General features: G+C 41.7%; 1 protein-coding gene across 2 annotated transcripts in view; it reads left to right on the top strand.

Moving 5' to 3' along the window:
* Nucleotides 1–19,384, top strand: part of LOC129701612 (lateral signaling target protein 2 homolog) — a 61,888-nt gene that overhangs the window by 33,254 nt on the left and 9,250 nt on the right. For both annotated transcript variants that reach the window (XM_055642925.1, XM_055642924.1), the window contains exons 2-8: nucleotides 2,310–2,450; nucleotides 6,978–7,115; nucleotides 7,836–8,038; nucleotides 9,974–10,063; nucleotides 15,360–15,449; nucleotides 15,831–15,932; nucleotides 18,450–19,235. In XM_055642925.1, the coding sequence (XP_055498900.1) occupies nucleotides 2,370–2,450; nucleotides 6,978–7,115; nucleotides 7,836–8,038; nucleotides 9,974–10,063; nucleotides 15,360–15,449; nucleotides 15,831–15,932; nucleotides 18,450–19,235 (1,490 nt within the window). In that variant the 5' untranslated portion in view covers nucleotides 2,310–2,369. The remainder of the gene's footprint in view (nucleotides 1–2,309; nucleotides 2,451–6,977; nucleotides 7,116–7,835; nucleotides 8,039–9,973; nucleotides 10,064–15,359; nucleotides 15,450–15,830; nucleotides 15,933–18,449; nucleotides 19,236–19,384) is intronic.

Raw genomic sequence — 19,384 nt, 5'->3', positions numbered from 1 at the left:
TGGAGCAGCAGTAATATGTTGATTTTAAATAGGAGGTGATGGCCTTGCTACAATTAGATGTTTTTTCCTGAGACTGCAGCTGATGTGTTTGGTGCAGGTTTGGTCAGCTTGTTAGTTTTTAATTTTCATCAGTACAGTTCCCCCAAATGTTAACCTATCTTGTTCAATCACTTGTTATAGCTATTTTAGTTTAAACTTTTAGTTTTGCATCAAAACTATTCCCATTCTAAATTTTATTTTTAGAACTGTGCAACAATGGCAGTGAGCTTTTGTTTGCATTTCCAAAAGACTTCTGTTTATGTTGGAGAAAAGCAAGACCAGAAGTCTGTGAATGGTGCAGCTTCACTGATTGCACTTCATTCATGTAACTAGTTTCAGTTCAAAATACATCAGCTCTTTCCTGACATTATTGGAAACCAGCAAGCTATTTTGATATAAACAAGTGGTTTTTAACATGGCTTTTGGTTGTAAGAGCTATTCAAAAACACATGTTTAACATTGCTAACTATTTCCAAATTGCATGAAACAATTAAAAGAGTAAAGAAGCAGATTTAAAATTTTCCAATATAATGGGGATTGGGGAGGGAAGAAAAGTTATTTGTGAAGAAAAAGGAACTGATCCATATACCACAAAATGTCAGAAGGCATTTGATAAAATACTGTATCAAATTTAATTGCTGAAAATAAACATTCATGGCATTGTAGTGTAGTGGCATGGAAAGAAAACTAGCTGGTTAACATGAAACGTGCATAAATGCATCTTTTTCTGGTTTGTAATGCGTGATGTTCCACATGGATTGGTGCTGCGACTTCAACATGTCATGATTCATGCAAGTTATTTAGATGAAAGTTCTGAAGGTCTGGTTGCTAATTTGGGGTAATAGGACACAATGGTATGTTGGGTAAGTGGATAAATCTTGACTGAAAACAAGTGTGAAGGAAATAAGAAATTGTCCATTTTAGCAGAATTAAAAAAAAAATAATCATTCCCTAAATAGTGAAAGGCTGCCAAGTTCTAAGTTGTAGCGCAGTCTTGGTATATTGCTCATGGTTTTCGCAAGGTTTGTATACAGATAGTGAGTAGTAGCACTACTGTATATTCTACATCCTGGTATGTTTCTCTTTGCATGTCTTGTTGTACTTGTGCATGGCTTGATTGTATAGTTTGGTTGGACTAGCAAACATGCAAACAAAAGCTTTTCAATCTATCTCACTGCACATGACAATAAAATACCAATACCAAACAGAATGCCGTCATTTATTGCAAGGGAATTGAATACAAAAGTATGGAGATTATTCTTCAGCTATGTCGGGCATTGATGAGGTAACATCTGAAGTATAGTATTTAAGGAAGGATATTCGTGTTAGAAGCATTTTGAAAAAGGATTTATTGTTTTGTACTGAAATGGGCAAGGACTTGATTAAAGCATATAAAGTGGGCAAGGAAGGATATTTCTTCTTGTGGGAGAATCTAGAACAAACGTTGACTGTACAAAATAAAAGATTGTTAACTGATAACAGCTATGGATTTTATTTTGAGGATTGCAAACCTTTGGCGCTGTCTTCCTTAAAGGCAGAAGAGGCTATTTATTTAAGTGAAGATAAAAGGGCATGGAAATATGTCTCCATTAACAGGGTGTGTGAAGACAAGTGTCTAATTGGGTCTGGCATGGTGGTATTAGATGGTGAACCAGATTTGATGGGGTCAAGTGGCTTGCTTGCTTAGCCTGCATGTTGTTATGATCTAGATTTGTATGGTATACTGATCAAAGCATATCATTAGAGTGATTAGGATTCTCTTCTATCCCTTGGTTCAGTTTTCTTTCTTGATGAGGATTAGCTGAGAGGACAAGCTGGTAATACTTTCAATCACTTCTGTTGCCACCTTCTGATAGTCAATTCATTCCATTGCCATAAATTTAGAATGATCACAGTCATGATATTGATATTATTTTAGTTGTCATATTAAGTATCACCAGTGGAATGCTGTAAAATAACATGCATTCACATTACTGAAAACCAATGCTTTAAAAGCATTAAAGTTGTATAAAATGACTGTTCTGCTTGTTAATATTTGGAGAAGGAATAAACAAAGTATACAGATTATTCCCCAAGTAGTGTTATTTATTCAGAATCCTTTGTTCTCATAACCCTTTGCTGCAGAAGAATTTGCTTGACTTTTAATAGTTACTGGTCACATATTTGGCCTCTTGTTGCTATGAACTGCTGCCAATGGAGTTTGGGAGTATGTTTCATGTGGAGAGGAATCTTGTCTCTGTACTGCTCACACTTCCATTTTATGTTTCCAGAGATCCAACCCACACCCATTGGCTCAATTCTTCTATGCAGATAAGGAAGTGATTCGAGTGATGACTGAGCTGAATAATGTGAATATACACAATGACCCCCAAGAGTATGTGGTGCAACTGAACAATCTCCGGGCCAAACAGGTCAGTGAGTTAGATTTGTATTGTTGGCAATTCGTACCAATTGTGTTCTGTTTTTGAGGAACTCGAGGACCTAGTTTTCTGAGCTTGGGAACAAGAATGGAGGGGATGATGGTGTTGATTGTCAAACTGTAGTCTTTGAACAACAGCCTGATCTAGTTTTTATTGGTCAGATGGTCCTGTGCAGAATGGCGAGCCAGCAAAATTGCATTCTCTGATCTATTGTGCTGCTAGACAAATTGTAGTGGGTCCAGGTTCTTGCTGAGGTAGGGGTTTATATGCCCAGAAACAAGCTTTCAAATCAATTAATCACCATGGATGTTAGTGCCACCAGTTGCAGCACTAATCCAGATTTATATTGAATGGCTAGATGTTTAAGGGTGATAACAGTGACACAGCGGTAGAGTTGCTGCCTCGCATCTCGAGCGACCAGTGTTGGTTCATGACTATGGGTGTTGTCTATGCAGAGTTTATGTTCTCCCTGTGACTGTTTTCTCTGGTTTCCTCCCACTTTCCAAAGACATGCGGGCTTGTAACTTAGATTGCTTCTGTTAATTGCCCCTAGTGTACAGGATAGAAACATGTACGGATAGTCAATGTATGCTAAAAGGCCTGTTTACAAACTATCGCTGCACCAAACTAAATATTCTGAAGTTAGAGTGTAGACACTAGTAGTGGTCATATTGATCAGTTTGGGAGCAAATCCAATTGGGTTTTGTCAAGCAATTGTGTATTGTTGTAATGCAAAATTGAAGTGCTACTTGGAACTGACCTTAAATCTTGATTGGTGTCTTTCTAGCAATTATTGACATACTGTAGAAGTAAGAACACACAGCCCAATATTTTTGTCAACTGAGAAATTTCATTTAAATATCAAAATACAACTAAATCCTAAAGGAAAAAATATATATTTTCCTTCCCTTTACCCCACTGTACCTTTCTAGTTTCATGTCTGATATGTTAATGCATAAATAGCTCAAAAGTATGCAGAGGCATCCAATGGACCACAGCCCTTTAGTCCATTCTCGACTAACCTGTTGACCAATTCTCAAGTTTATTTATGTCTCTTCCTGAACCTGTGGTGGTGCAGTTGGTTTTGATTTAATGGTGCATTTGCTTTAATCAAGGTCTTGATTACCCTTTGAGTGATGCAAGATGCATGGCTTTCCTGATTTCCACAATAGAGTGTGACCGACAAATCTTTGAGAGTCTAAAACCTGTTCTGCACATGGTGCAGTATTGGTGTGTGCACTTGGCACTAACTTAAAACAATTGTTCCTGAAGACACTGTTCTGCATCTAGAATGCATGTTAATTAGGGCTAGTTTAACAGGTGGGTAGGCAATTATTTAAAAGAAAGATTAGGACATGGTTTAGTCGTATATTCCTGAGCAATCCTTCAGCTGATGATGACTTGCTTCCAGCCCAATTCTGAAGTGGGTGATGAGAGATTTGTAGTCTGCTGCAGATGATGATGCCTAATGGATGGATAACGGCAAAGTAGAGAATGACCATTCTGCATTGTATTGATAAGCTAGAGCCCAAATCAAGAACACACAGAAGCCCTGAACAAAGAGCAAGAGGAGTACACCATCGTGTACCCAACTGCCCCATTAGGCCCCTTCTGCGCAATTTGTTGGGGGGGGGGCGGGGGTGGAGACTTGCTAGTCCCAATTTTAGCCTGATCACTGATCAGCTATCTTGGGATCCATTTGAGAGGTGGCTCCTGCCATTTTTCTTGCTGGGATTCTGCATGCTCCTGATACAGAAACATGAGATTCTCAATGGCAGTCCAAATCCTCCTCCATTTTGAGTCGTCAGGAGTCGGGGGTTCTCATGAGTTGGGGTTGTGGCACTATCTTAAAAGGCTTTTGGAGAATCCTTGAACTGGTCTCTCCTCTTGCTATGACAGGGTGTTTGCTTTATGAATATAAGAAAACGCTAGAAGTACTCAATGGATTGGACCACATTGCTGGAAAGAAATGGTGTTAACATGTAGGGCAAATGCCCTTTGACCTGAAAACTGTTCACTTTTTTAAATTTCCATCTCTTTTGTTTAATTTTAATTAGTATACAAATGACATGGCCTGCCCATCAGTGCAGGTTGAGAGTTATCAGTCCTGATGCTGGGGATGTTGGCCTGGGAGAGGGCCCTGAAGCTTTTCCTATCAGTCAATTTAAAGGATTTTGCAGGAATGGAAGTTGTACACTTCTCTGTAGCTTGTCTGTATTTAAAATGCTAATTGAGATGAGGTTCACAGATGATGGTGAACTTTGTTCAGGATTTGATGTTTGATCCTCGTCTTGATTGAAGGCTTTGCTTGCGCATTGATACTAAATGTGTTCTTATTGTCAAAGTTTAAGAGGGAAGTGGAACTGAATATCCAAACCCTCATTACAGACCTTTATCAATGACAGAATGTGTTATACAATAAGTTGTGTTTTTTTGGGACATGTAAGGATGGGTCTGGCACTTAATGCATGCTTCAGCGAAAGAGTTGATAATAACATAAAGCTTGACCTCTTGCCCTGTACAGGTCAAAGATATTGGATAGATTTGTCTCATTTTCCCTGAAGTGAATGAGGCTGAGGGGGGTGAACTTTCAATGTATAAAATTGGGAAGTACGAATAGGGTAGATGGTCGAAATCTTTTTCCCATGAGCATCAAGAGAATGCATAGGTTTAAGGTGAAAGTGAGGAAATTTAAAGGGGATCTGCGTGGCAAGTATTTTTTTTAATACTGAGAGCGGTTGATATCTAGTATGTGCTGGCGGAGAACATGGTGGAATTGGACACAATCAGAATGTTTACGGAGCATTTATAAAAGCACTAGAATATGATCCGCTCTGAACAACAACTTGCCCCACACATCTCCTTTAATTTTACCCACAGTGACCTTAGTGAAAACTTGTGGTGTGGAGCAAGTTGCTGGATCTTCTTTTCTTTACCATCCCCAATTGTTTTTTTAGGTTGCTAGATTTCTGTTGTACTTTGGGTTCCTGAGGAGGGGGTCTTGCATTTTTCCCGTAAGACTTGGTCATCCAAAACTACCTTGCTTTTAAGCTTAATTAACTATTGGATCCCTTGATGGCCAGTCTAATTACACAAATGTCAAAATGCTCATCTTTTTGTCTATTTCGTAAAGTTATTTTTAAAAAATATGCCGTTTACTCAATAGGAGCACGTCATGTGGCTATTTTTCAGCTCAAAAATATCTGGCATTTTCTCAATGTGCTGTTGTCCCATTTTTGTCCCTGTTGTCGTTAACTGCAATTCCATTTGCAAGGTGTATTCCAAATTATATGGATTTTTCAATAGAAATGTTGTCAGAAACATTTTTTTATTGCTATGATTCTTGATCTCATATTTGCCTGTAACTTTTTGTATAGAATTGTCTATACATACATCATTCTTAGTTGACACGTTATTTAGCATCAAACTCGTGACTGAGGGGAAAAAAGTTATATGATTGTCTGGTACAAACGGAAGTTCTGAAGATTTGATGAATGGAAATGTCCAGTATCAAATTATTAAAATATTGATAAAAGATATGGAATTGACTGGCACTAGGACATAAGAATCTTCTTGATAATACACATCAGAAATGTCACCTCTCGAACGAGGTGTTGTTAGTGTTTTGGTGTTCCTCCAGGAGAGAAAGTTAGATATAGCTCTTAGGGCTAGCGGAATCGAGGGATATGGGGAGAAAGCAGCAACGGGGTATTGGTTTTGGATGATCAGCCATGTTCATATTGAATGGCGGTGCTGGCTTGAAGGGCCGAATGGCCTACTCCTGCACCTATTTTCTATGTTTCTATTCAACACAAGATCATTTGCTTTGGCTGGTGTTCTTCTCAATGCCGCTTCAATCAAATGCTTGACAACTGCCCAACGGACTGAAAGGAGTTATACTTGCTGCCTGGTAGCATGGTATGAGGATCTTGCTGCACATGAGAATGCAACTACATATTTGTGGTTGGGTGTGCTTTATATCCTGTTTCATGCTCTTATCCAGTAATTGAATCCAGCACTAGGCTAATCATTTCCAAATCCAAAAACAGGTCTTCACGAATGTCAGTGGGGATAAATTTAAAGGAGATGTGTGGGGCAAGTTGTTGTTCACAGAGTGCCGAGAGCCTGGATTGTGCTGGTAATGAGCATGGTGTTTATTAGCTGCTCGATTTACACTGAAGAAAGTACTGAATGTTGTCCTCTCTTGATCAAAATTAATTCTATATTAATTTGCCCTCCCTTTGCCATTTCATAAACTGAGGATATGTTATTAAATGTCACCTTTAACGTTGGACTTGGACTTCATAATTTTCTAGATTTTGGAACTAAATGACTATAAAACCTGATCATGCAGCTTGGATTGTATTTTCAAGTTCTAAAAACAGGTTATGTTGCTGTATGTCTGTTTGGAGATTGGGGCTCGGGTTATGTAGAAGAGAGCAAAGTCTTCCAACCCCAAGCCAAGAAACCTTTTCCAATATCAATTTGGATGACACTTCAATTTTCATGTAATTTCAGGACCACATGCTGCAGATAATTAATCAGATCATGGATGAATGCATCCCTAATGAGCGACCAAATCGAGAGTTCCAGGTCAAGTTTCCTGATGAGATCTTGCAGGACCACTTAGGAGTACAACTTTGGTTTGCTGCTGAGGTAAGTCTCAAGGGGTGAGAAGTGCTGCCAATCCAAAAGCCACAATTTAGTCATTGGCACTTGTCTGGTTTGTTGGCCTATTGTGGGGATCTCGTTGATTTTAGCTTTGACCATTCTCCGTGTAACACAAGTTTAATGTTATTGGTGATTTATTACTTTCACCTGTGGTTTAAATTTCTGCTTCTCACTTTGGGAGAAATAACTAGTTTGATTATTGTTGTTATCTATGCTAAAACTCTTTGGAATCTGAACTAAGTTTTAAAAGCAATGGCTAGGCACTAGTTTATGTAGCTAAGGTTGGTAATCTTTATTTTTGCAATTGTCAGTTAAAAACTTTTGGAGAAGCAGTGAATTGGAGGAAATGTAACTCTTCAAACTCCTATTAATAGGATCTTGTAATGCATTATTTTTAGAGTTATATTGAATTATAGGCCAAAAGGAAACCAGACGCTTTCAAGAAGGTAAAGTTAAGTAAAATGTGCATGAGACTTCAGGAGGCAATTTTTTTTTTTTTATATAACTCTAGGAGATAAATTTAACAATGCAATCCAGTTATTCCTGATCTATAGCATTCCATGATTTGATTTGTTTTGTAATTGCCAATATCGTCATGATCTAAATCTGTACATTGTATGTTTGGTTTAATGAGTTGACATTTTGGTGGGTGGAATTTACTTTGATATGTGTGAGAACAATGAGAGATTCTTTTTCAATCTACAGTGTTTAGTGGCAGGTTCTGCCATTGAGGTGCATGAATCTGAAGTGTATCAGTTGCGCCCTCTGGCGGAAGACCTGCTGCACAGTTTGGAGGAGGTGCGGACACTTCTCCGGGAACAGTGCTTCTCCGATTACAGCGTCTACACTGATGATATCAAAGTATCTCTAGTTCGGTTTGACAGGATCTTTGCGGAGTTTGAGTTCAAGTAAGAGGGGTTATTTTCCTTCATAACAAAATAATAGAACACATATGTTCAGGGCCTCAAATATTTAGATGTCATTGCAACTGAGATAAGATGGGATTCAATTTGTGACCCAAAGAAACAAAATAGTAACGACGTGCAGGTGCACAACCTTTTATCCGGTGTTCCGGAAACCGAAAAACTCCGAAAACCGGCCACTTTTTCCAGATGTCGTCTGCGCACCAAAGCTCGCGTTTGGCGCCAAACTTGACCCGAAACGACCCACGGTCAACCCAGGTCTGTACTACTGTAGCGGCTGCCTCCTCCCCGGAGACCAGGAGACGCTTAAACATCTGTAAATCATTGCTTAAATGTTAGTAAGTTAGTTTGGAGGGCTTTTATGTGAAAGGGGGGGGGGTGAAGGGGTAAACTTTAATTCTTAGTCCCCTACCTGGTCGGAGAGGCGGGGAGCGGTCAATGCCTTACCGGGTCGCCGTGCAGTAAGCTCTGCAGCGCTGTGGCCGGTGGGGCAGCGGGCGGCGCCGGTTGTAGCTCCGACCCCGGCAACCCTACCCCTGGCTGCGAGGCGCTCCAAATCCAGCGCGGCCCGCGGCCGGACGCCCCAGCTCCGCGAATGTCGGGAGTCGGCGGCGTCGCAGCGCTGGGATACCAGCGGAGAGCAGGCAATGCCTTACCGGGTCGCCGTGCGGCAAGCTCCGGAGCGCTGTGGCCGCCGACTCCCAACATTCGCGGAGCGTCGCTGGATTTGGAGCCGCGCAGCCAGGGGTAGAGTTGCCGGGGTCGGAGCTCCAACCGGCGCCGCCCGCGGCCGGACGAAGCCCCCAGCTCCGCGAGGTTGGGAGTCGCCGACCAGGTAGGGGACTAAGAATTAAAGTTTCCCCCTTCGCCCCTACTCCACCACCACCACATAAAATCCCTCCAAACTAACTGACTAACATTTATGCAATGATTCTCCCGGTCTCCGGGGAGGAGGCAGCTGCTCCAGACTTTTCAAGCCGCCCGCGCTACCTACCTAATGTACGCTAAAAATCTTCCATTCGGAAATCCGAAAATGTCCGAAATCCGACAAGTGTCTGGTCCCAAGGCTTTCGGATAAAAGGTTGTGCACCTGTAGTATTGTTTATAGAAATTAGTACATTTTATGGTAAATGAGCACATTAACTGGTTTTGGACAATTTGGGCCAATTAAAATGGAGAGTCCATTATGCATAGACCTTTTTTGAAAAGGAAAGATTAAAATAAAACTGAAACTTCCCTGTTGTGATGATTGGCTCCTGTGATTTGATAGGCCAATAAGCTACCTGAGAATGATGTATTTGGATTTTCAGAGTGGATTAAGGCCCACAACTTTTGGGGTGAGGGCTGGTTGAAAAAATCTTTGCACATATTATCACTGCTTTAGATTTGGTATTAACTAATAATGTGAGATAGAACTTCAAACTAAATTTTGCCTTTTTTCCTTGCTATCCCGAATTTACCGACATGACATTGGAGGCAGCAGTTGTTTTTCGCTTTGAAATCACAATGTTAGTTTTGTACAAGGCAATTTATTTTGAGAGGGAGAATTGCATTGGGTACTTAACAACAATGGCTAAATGAACTGATGGTTTTGTATAAGAAGGACCTGCAGATGCTGGTTTAAACTGATTTGACACAAAGCTGGAGTAACTCAGCGGGACAAGCAGCTTTTCTGGAGAGAAGGAATGGGTGATGTTTCAGGTCGAGTGTCTGAAGAAGGGTCTCGACACGAAACATCACTCATTCCTCCAGAGATGCTCCCCGAGTTACTCCAGCTTTTTGTGTCTTTGGTGATTTTCTATGGTGTGGTTTGCTTTGCTAATGTTTTTTCGGAAGAAAATATTTGTCTTGTAGAATCTGTTTGTACATCAATCTTGAACATAACACAAAACCTTTTCTGAAATGTAACTGTTATTCCAGCTATGTTTCTGCAGTAATCCCCATCAAATCTCCTGCGGAACTCTTCAGTCAGCAACAGATTATTGTACTCTTCTGTGAAACCATAAATAGGTCAGTATTCACACTCTCTTTTCTTGTTCCTTTTGCATTGATACCATTTCATTCCACTTTATTTCCTTCAGTTTAAATATTGTCCAGACCGTACTGTTCATGTCCAGACAAATCTTTTCCATCACCATGTTTACAACGTGACAGCAGTTGAACTGAGAGTGGGACCATCTGGTATTTGCAAAGTGCCAAAATAAAGTTTGTACCTTTTTAAAATAAGACGGGAAGCACATTGGAAGGTTGGTTGTATTGACTATTTTTAATTTTTTTATTGAAGATTTTTGCACGTGACAACAGTTAAATGAAATTCTTGTCAAGGAGCAATGGGGAAAATTGGATGCAAAGGAGAGAGATTTGATTCTTTATTCCAATGACTTTGCACTGATAATCATCTATCCATTTATACTAATCCTATGTTAGTGCCTCTCCTCCATTCTATCTACTTTGCTTTAAATTCTACAACCTACCTAACTCTAGGGGCATTTTGCAGCAGTGAAATAACCTACCAACTTGCATCTTTGGGAGGTAGACAAAAGTGCTGGAGAAACTCAGCGGGTGCGGCAGCATCTATGGAGCGAAGGAAATTATCTTCGGGATGTATGCAGTCACAAGGAGCACATGCAAACTCTACGTAGACGACATACACGGTATCGGAGCATCGGTGACTTTTTGCGTATTGGTCCCAGAAGAGGACCTTCTATTATCCGCTACAATAATTCCATTCTTTTAAATTTCTATTGTGCTTGTTTGAGTTGATTGTATTCATGTCTAGCCTCTCCCTGTATCTGAAACACTAATCTCCTCCTCTCTAATCTACCTGGCAGCATTTTAGTAAACCTCTTCTAAAGCCTCCACTGTCTTCCGGAAATAAGCCGACCAGAACTGCTCACAATACTCCAAATGCGGCCCTAATGATCCTGTAAAGCTGCAAGATGACGTCCTGATTCTTGTATTCGATGCCCCGATGAATGCAAGCATACCATGCTCCTCCTTTACTATGTTATCTACTTGGGTTGCTACTTGCAGGAAGCTATGCTCTTGGAACCCAAGATCTATTGTACGTCAATGCTTTTAAGGTATTGCCATTGACTGTGTACTTTCCCTTGCATTTGTCCTCTCAAAAGTGCAACACCTTACTCTTGCTTGGATTAAGCTCCGTCTGTCCATGTTTTTAAATCTATTCCACAGTGAACTTTGACATCCTTTCTTACTCTGCAACTTCACCAGTTTTCGTGTCATCAGCAAACTTACAAACCAACCCATCTACATCTACATCCAAGTGAACAAGGTCCCCATGCAGATCCCTGCAAAACACCTCTGGTCAGAGCTTCAGGTAAAAACTACCTGCCACCACTTCCCCGTGAATAAGCCAGTTCTTCAGTCTTGCAGTTGAAAGCAGTCAGCATCCTGGAGTGACTGTTCCTATAGGGTGTGTAACATAGAAGGCAGATGCTGGTGGAGAAACTGTGTATATGTGCAAATGCCATGAGAATGATTAGTGCAAGGCTTTGGCTTAAGGCTTCAGTGGAGTGGATAATGGTGCAATAAGATATGTGCTCTGTTTTTACATTCTTAAATCTTGCATTGTCTAGTACAGCAAAGATGGCTGTTGGTGGTATACTCCTGCATGATGTGGGAAGTTGAGTAAACTTCTTGTGCTCCTTACAGACCACGTTGGGGATCTGGAGCAGCAGTTGGATGACCTCGATCATCCAGGAGACTGAGGAGGTCATAGATAAGATTTACTGCAAGGTGGTCATTCCTAGGGTATGGAAGAGTTGATTGGTGACCATCAGATAAGGGGGTAGGGAAGGCAGTACCCTATGGCCATTCCCCTCGACAGCGGGCATGTCTGTTTGGATATTGTTGAGGTAATGACGGGTCAGATGAGGGCAGGAGTGGTCATGTCAGTGGCATCGGCCCTGGCTCGGAGGGATTGCAGGCAAGGGTGGAGATGGCTAGAGCTGTAGTGAGGGGTGACTCGTTAGTTGGGGGAATAGACAGGAGATTCTGTGGCAGCAAAAGAGACTCCAGGATGGTATGTTGCCTCCCTGGTGGCACGGAACAGTGACCCTGGAGCGACTGCAGAACGGTCGCGAGTGGGAGGGTAAGCAGCTGGATGTTGTGCACGTTGGTACAAATGATTTCGGTTAGAAAAGGGATGAGGACCTGCAGAGTGAATATAGGGGGCTGGAGAAAAGGTTAAAACTCGGGTCCTCAAGGGTAGTAATCTCCAGATGGTCACAAAGCCATGCCTGCACACTTGTCTAGAGGTCAAGAAACAACTCCGACAGAAGAACTATGAACGCAACTGTGCCAGGCCCCAATGAATTATCTTTGGCTATTAAAGATGAAGAAAGAGGTTTGGGCCATTTTCTGGTCCTCTCTGGTGATGCGTGGTTGTGTTGGAGGAATGCTAGTAAAGAGCATGTTGTAAAAATTAAAATAACAAATGGCAATTACCAGTCATTTGGGCTGACTTTGGTGGCAGGCAACTAATTGGGTGAGAGGGAAGGGAGTAATCGGAGGAATTATATGTATTGTCGACGTGTAGACGAGTGCAGAATATTCAAGAACGGGCTGCATGAATTCAGGGTAAGTTCATTTATGATGGTGAGGCAGCAAGAAGGTGGATAACGTTTGTAGTTGACGTTGACAAGGCCTCTACAAATTGATTTGAGAAATAAGGTCATGGGATCCATGGGTGTGTGACAAGTTAGTTGTGTGGATGGTGTGCTTTTGTCACTGGAAGATTGTCAAAGTAATTGGCAGTGTGGGCAGGTGCTAGAGACCTGCACGGGAAGGTAGATGCTCCAGCCCCCACGTGTCTTGGGCAGATGGGGCTCGTCAGCCTGGGAATGCAGTCTATCTAGGAGAGGGAAAACGCTGATTTAAAACCTCCACTGCCTTGTGGCCATATCCAGTCATGGAAAAGGCTCCAGGTGTAAACCTCAAGAAAATCTGGAGTTGGAGCCCCTAAGACAGTTCGTCATTATCTACAGCCTCGCTCTCGCAGCTCCTGCGACGGCGCTGCTGCCAAACTGTAACGGCCCTGCTGTTCCTTTAGATCGATCAGCGACGTGGAGAGGGGGAACGTGCTGCATGGGCAACATTCTGTCCTCCATATGACATCGCCCAGGCTTGCATCTGACCAGGATGCATCACCCATGGTCAGTCGTGACCGAGAGGGGCCTACTACTACTGGCAGGATATAAATTAGTGGGTGTGGGAGCAGTAATTTTATGATAAGGTTCTGGATCATTAGTTTCTTTGACTTTGTGATCATGGGCAAAGGACATGGAAGACAGTAAGATCAGTGTGGAGAATATTCTAGGTCATATTATAGGTCGGGGCATTGAGTACAGGAGTCGGGAAGTCATGATGCATCTGTATAGGACTTTGGTTGGGCCACATTTGAACAATATGTACAGGTCTGGTTGCCTCATTACAGGATGGATGTGGAGGTTTTGGAAACTGCAGAGCAAGTTGACCGCAATGAATTAGGGGAGTATTGGCTTCTGCGACAGATTTGGATTATTTTCTCTGGAATGTCAGAGATTGCAGGGAGACCTGATGGAAGTATATAAAATTGAGAGGCATTGATGAGGTAGACTATTTAATCTCTTTTCCCAGGATGGAACAATCAAATACTAGAGGGAGTAGCTTTAGGATGAGCGGGGCAAAGTTTAAAGGGGATGTGTGAGCTAAAATGTACGGAGGGATCGTGAGGTGCAAATACGTAGCTCCATGAAAGTGGCAATCGAAATATAAAATTTTGAGAGACATAGATCAGGCAAATAGTCTATCCTTTGTGGTGTCAAGACAAGGGATCAGGCAGGGAATAGATTGCAGACCATGTACAGGCAGATGAGATTAATTAGATTGACAGTGGTTTGCATAGACTTAGTGGGCCGAGGATCCTGTTCCTGTGCTGTACTGTTCTTCCTGGACAGGACCTGATTGCACGAGAGAGAGGGTGTGGAAGGAGCTCAAGATTTTCACCAGTACTGACAAATTTTAACAATGAAACAGATTAGCAAGGCTTGTTTTCTTTTGACCGATTGTGAGGATATTTAACGCACAAAATTGAATGGCATATCTGTTTAAGAAGGAACTGCAGATGCTGGAAATTCGAAGGTAGACAAAAGTGCTGGGGAAACTCAGCGGGTGCAGCAGCATCTATGAAGCAAAGGAAATGGGCAATGTTTCGGCCCAAAACGTTACCTATTTCCTTTGCTCCATAGATGCTGTTGCACCCGCTAAGTTGAATGGCATATCTGATGGGTAGGAAGAACTTGTTGACTTAACCGGGAGACATAGATTTAAAACATTTGGAAGATGGAATATAAGGGAGTTAAGAAATTCTTTCCCCCAGGGAGATAATTTGGGGTCAAATAGTCACCATCTGAAATGCTGCCAGAGGCAGGAACAATTGCGTAGTGAGGAAATGGGGGCAATATGAACATGCCATGAAATGTGGGCGTGTGTAGCAAAGAGCTGAAAAATATAATTGATTGCTCTCATCAGGCGATACAGATGAGCTCCATGGATGATAGTATCAGAAATTGATTTAACTTGTTTTACCTACATCGGTTATTGGGTGTAATATGAGAATGTTTTGCCTGTGGAGGCATCTGATCCTTGAACAAATCATTCTATACATGAATAGATAAATTGTTACATTTGCTGTCTGTGAAACATTGCTCTGCAAAATTTACTGCAATGAAGATTTAAAATAACAATTTCATTGTGCAAAATTCATGTGAACTTTAGAAAATCAAGTTCTTTCATATTTCAGTCCTGTTTTTGTTTTAACGTGTGTTCTTAACAATCCTTGGGTGTCTTGCAAATATCTGTATCCTGTTTATGGTAAATCAGTGTTGGAATTTTGTGCACAATGCTGATATTCTGCAGTATTAAATTTAGTCTTTTTTTAATTAATCAAAAGACATTCTGAAGCCCAGGTAACAGTCGAGCCACAATATATACTTAAAATCGTAAACCTGGAAAACAATTGCTGGACAAAATAATGACCTTGGAAATCCAAGCAAGCTGATTGTTACTAATTTACTCTTGGGAGGAAGCACTCTTTTCAGGTCTTCTCTATTCTTTCACTTCATGCTGGAGAGCTTGCAATCACCAGAATGTCATTTGGATATTTTGGCATCGCTAACCCTTGATTCCATGTGGGTTTTTTTGGGGGGGTTTTTTAATTGATCATTTCATTTGATCAGCAACTGACCCGAATCATTGTAAATATATTCCACGTTATTTGATGACCATTTGTCCCCCATCACAGGGCACTGAAACTGGGTTACTTGACACAAGAGATGATTGATGGCTTGGAACCTGTACTGATGTTCACCATTCCCCGCCTTGCTATCATTTGGTAGGTAGCTCTGAGATGGAACATTGGTATTCTAGCCTGGTGGTAGTGTCTGTTTTCTGTTAAGGAGATGGATCTGCAATCATTAGCAGTGTTGCATTCTATTGCTTGTAAACTGGCATCATTTTTATGAGAAATAAATGCGCACAGGAATTTAAAACTGGGCAGCGGTGATAAATGTGGCATAATGTCATTTCAGCACTGCCCACTACCTTTAAATTCATTGCTCTTATTTACTGCAGTGAAATGATGACACTGTGGAGCTTTGGCAATACTGACTGGTGATCTTGATGTTTAAAGCTATTTGGCACTTTGGTGAATCCAAAGTGATGCCAAATTACCTATGTAACGGTATTAAGAGTAATTTGTTTCTCCCCTTTCCAGTGGGCTGATTATCTACCCAGAAGGACCCCTCAATCTAGAGCAGGAGCCAGATGAGATGTCCAGGCTCTTTAAACCTTTCTACGCCCTCTTGCAAAAAATAAGGTAATGGTCAAGACATCAACAATAAAAATGGAGGTGGAGAGGCTTTTCAGAAGACAAAAGAGCCGGAAATCTCCAGGACCTGACAATGTTTCCCCCTCTACTCTTAAGCTCTGTGCCAAACAACTGGCACCGGTCTATACAGACATTTTTAACCAGTCCCTGCAAAGATGTACTATCCCTGCCTGCTTCAAAGTCTCCACTTGTGTCCCTGTACCCAAAAAGGCAAGGAATACTTGTCTTAATTACTACAGGCCTATCATACTGACCTTTGTAATCATGAAGACTTGAAAGGCTTGTGCAGGCCAAGCTGAGAAATATCACAAACTCCCTGCTGGACCCTCTGCAGTTTGCATATTGAGCCAATAGATCTGTGGATGATGCAGTCAACCTGGGCCTGCACTTCATCCTGCAGCACCTAGACTGCCAGGGGACCGATGCGAGTAGGTACACAAAAATGCTGGAGAAACTCAACGGGTGCAGCAGCATCTATGGAGCGAAGGAAATAGGTAACGTTTTGGGCCAAAACCCTTCTTCAGACTGATCAGACTTCAGTCTGAAGAAGGGTTTCGGCCCGAAACGTTACCTATTTCCTTCGCTCCATAGATGCTGCTGCACCCGCTGAGTTTCTCCAGCATTTTTGTGTACCTTAGATTTTCCAGCATCTGCAGTTCCTTCTTGACCTATGCGAGTATCCTGTTTGTTGATTTTAGCTCTGCATTCAACACCATTGTGCCAGAGCTACTACATTCCAAACTTTCTGAGTTGACTGTGCCTGAACCACTGTCAGTGGATCACCAACTTCCTGACAGACAGGAAGCAGCATGTGAGGCTGGGAAAGTACATCTCAGACCCGCAAACACTTAGCATAGGAGCACCGCAAGGCTGCGTACTCTCTCCTCTCCTCTACTGTCTCTACACCAATGACTGCACCTCCACAGACACCTCTGTCAAGCTTCTCAAGTTTGCGGACGGCACAACCCTGATTGTACTGATCCAGGATGGGGAGGAAGTGTCATAGCTGGCTTCCTGGTGCCGTAGCAACAACCTAGAGCTCAATGCGCTTAAAACAGTGGAATTGATTGTTGACTTTAGGAGAGCTTCCCCCTCCCCTCCCCTCACCCCACTCACCATCAACAACACCACAGTCACATCTGTGGAGTCTTTTAAGTTCCTGGGAACCATCATCTCCAAGGACCTTAAGTGGGGGGGCTACCATCGACTCCACAGTCAAAAAGGCACAACAGAGGATGTACTTCCTTTGGCAGCTGAGGAAGCACAATCTGCCACAGGCAATAATGGTCCAATTCTACACGCCCATCGTAGAGTCTGTTCTCACCTTCTCCATCATGGTCTGGTTTGGCTCTGCCACCAAGCACGACACCTGGAGGCTGCAGTAAATTGTCCGATCAGCAGAGAAGATTATTGGCTGCAACCTTCCCTCCATTGATGAACTGTACACTGCAAGGGCCAGGACGCGAGCGGGCAAGATCATCTCTGAACCCTCTCACCCTGGCCACAAACTCTTTGAATCACTTCCCTCTGGAAGGCGACTCTGGACTGTCAAAGCTGCCACAGCCAGACATAAAAACAGTTTTAATCCATGAGTAGTTGCTCTACTCAACAGCCAAAAATCTGTAGCCTCCCTTTGATCTGGTATCTTGTTGGTTCACATGCTTGATCAATGGTGTTTTATCATTAATGTTTTATTATTATTAATGTTTAGTGTTTTCTGAGTCATTCGTAACTGTCACTATGTCATGTTGTTACTTGTGGGCGGAGCACCAAGGCAAATTCCTTGTATGTGAATACTTGGCCAATAAACTTGCTTGCTTAAAGCACGCAAAATAGATTATCGTACCTATCCTCTCAGTGATACACGCACATTTTTTTTGACATGGACTCCAGCCCTTAGTGTGTGTGTGTATAGAGGCTTAAACTGTGCTCTTTTTGTTTAACCTTTGTGGCATTACATCAAACTTGAGTGCATATATTTCTGGGCCAAGGTATGTATCATTTGCAACATTCCATCGTAGTCCGCCTCTGGCACTGAAACTAGCAAGTTTCAAGCAGACTAAAGGGTGTCTTTCACCAAGTTGATCATATTCCAACAGCAGATAATGTTTACCTTAGTATGTGCCCAGTAAACTGCCATTAGAGCCAGACAATGAACCTCAACTAAGGTCAATGCATTCCTATTGGCGAATGTATATTTGATGAATTTCAACAGTTAATTCATCAAAAACAAATTAACATTTGCTTGCCTTGCAGTGTCATTTAAAACCCATCAATTTAAATATAGAAATTACAACAATTTTAAGTGGAATATCAATGTTCTCTGTCGAAACATATTTTGTAATCTAAATTAGTTCTTTGCTACTGATAATAGGATTTTGTTGGAGTTAAATGCCTATGAAAGTGATTGGGCTTCTCCAGAATGTAACTGACTATAAACTTGATAATTTAATGTTTTCAATTGTAAATTGGCCATCTTAGCTCAATTTTCTACTTTTTTCCCAGGGACTTGCTTTATGTTCTCACAGAAGAAGAATTCTCTACATTGGAGAAGAGCCTATGTGCAGCAGAATCTGAGGATTTCTTCAATCCCCACACAGTGTTTCCCAGTCTTCCATCTCTTCACAACTCGACATTGCATCGTGACATTCTTCATCAACCAGCACATGCTGGTGATGTTTCACCTATTTGCCATGATGCAGTGGAACATGACCATCAACCACCTAATGAGCTCTATTGCTACCAGTCTACCTCGAATGCATCCAATTCGGGCAAGCAAACCCCAAATGAAATACAACATCCTTTGGAAGGTTCTAATTTTATTCTTAATAGAGATAATGAAATGTGGGGACAAGACTACGAATGGATTGTAAATGTTGGTACACAGGAGGATACACCGAATCAAAACAAGATCAACTTCACAGATAGTCCAAGGTCATCTTTGTCTACTTCCAATGACAGCCTGACTGATTCAAATAACATGCAGTGCTATTGTGTTGCAGTCAATAATTCTCATTCAGACACTGAACATCCAGAATTCCTTGGTAGGCTTGAAACCATGGGAGCATCCACAATGGCTACCATCCAAGCTCCGAATTCTCCAGATGGGTGCCATGTGCCAACAACTTCTGAACAAGATTATGTTTCTCATTTCTTAAATGCCGATTGTCCTGGTGAGCACACTGAAATACACAAACCTGGGGCTGCTTCATTTTGTGGAGCAAGTCCAGAGCATGGTATATGCATGTCAAATATTTTGGGGACTGAAGATTTACACAGGAATAACAGCAGGTGAGAGGTTGGAGATTTAGGAAGTTATTCTTGAAATGGCTAATTTTATTTGTAGATAGCTCAAACGATGTTAAGTTTAGATCAAGCTTTTTGGATATAACCATAGATTTATTTATTTTTTGTCAAAACTTTCAACTGCAGTAAAACAG

This window comes from Leucoraja erinacea, chromosome 11 (assembly GCF_028641065.1).
Source record: "Leucoraja erinacea ecotype New England chromosome 11, Leri_hhj_1, whole genome shotgun sequence".
NCBI classification, from domain to species: Eukaryota; Metazoa; Chordata; class Chondrichthyes; order Rajiformes; family Rajidae; genus Leucoraja; species Leucoraja erinaceus.
This window is presented reverse-complemented; position numbering and strand designations above follow the sequence as displayed.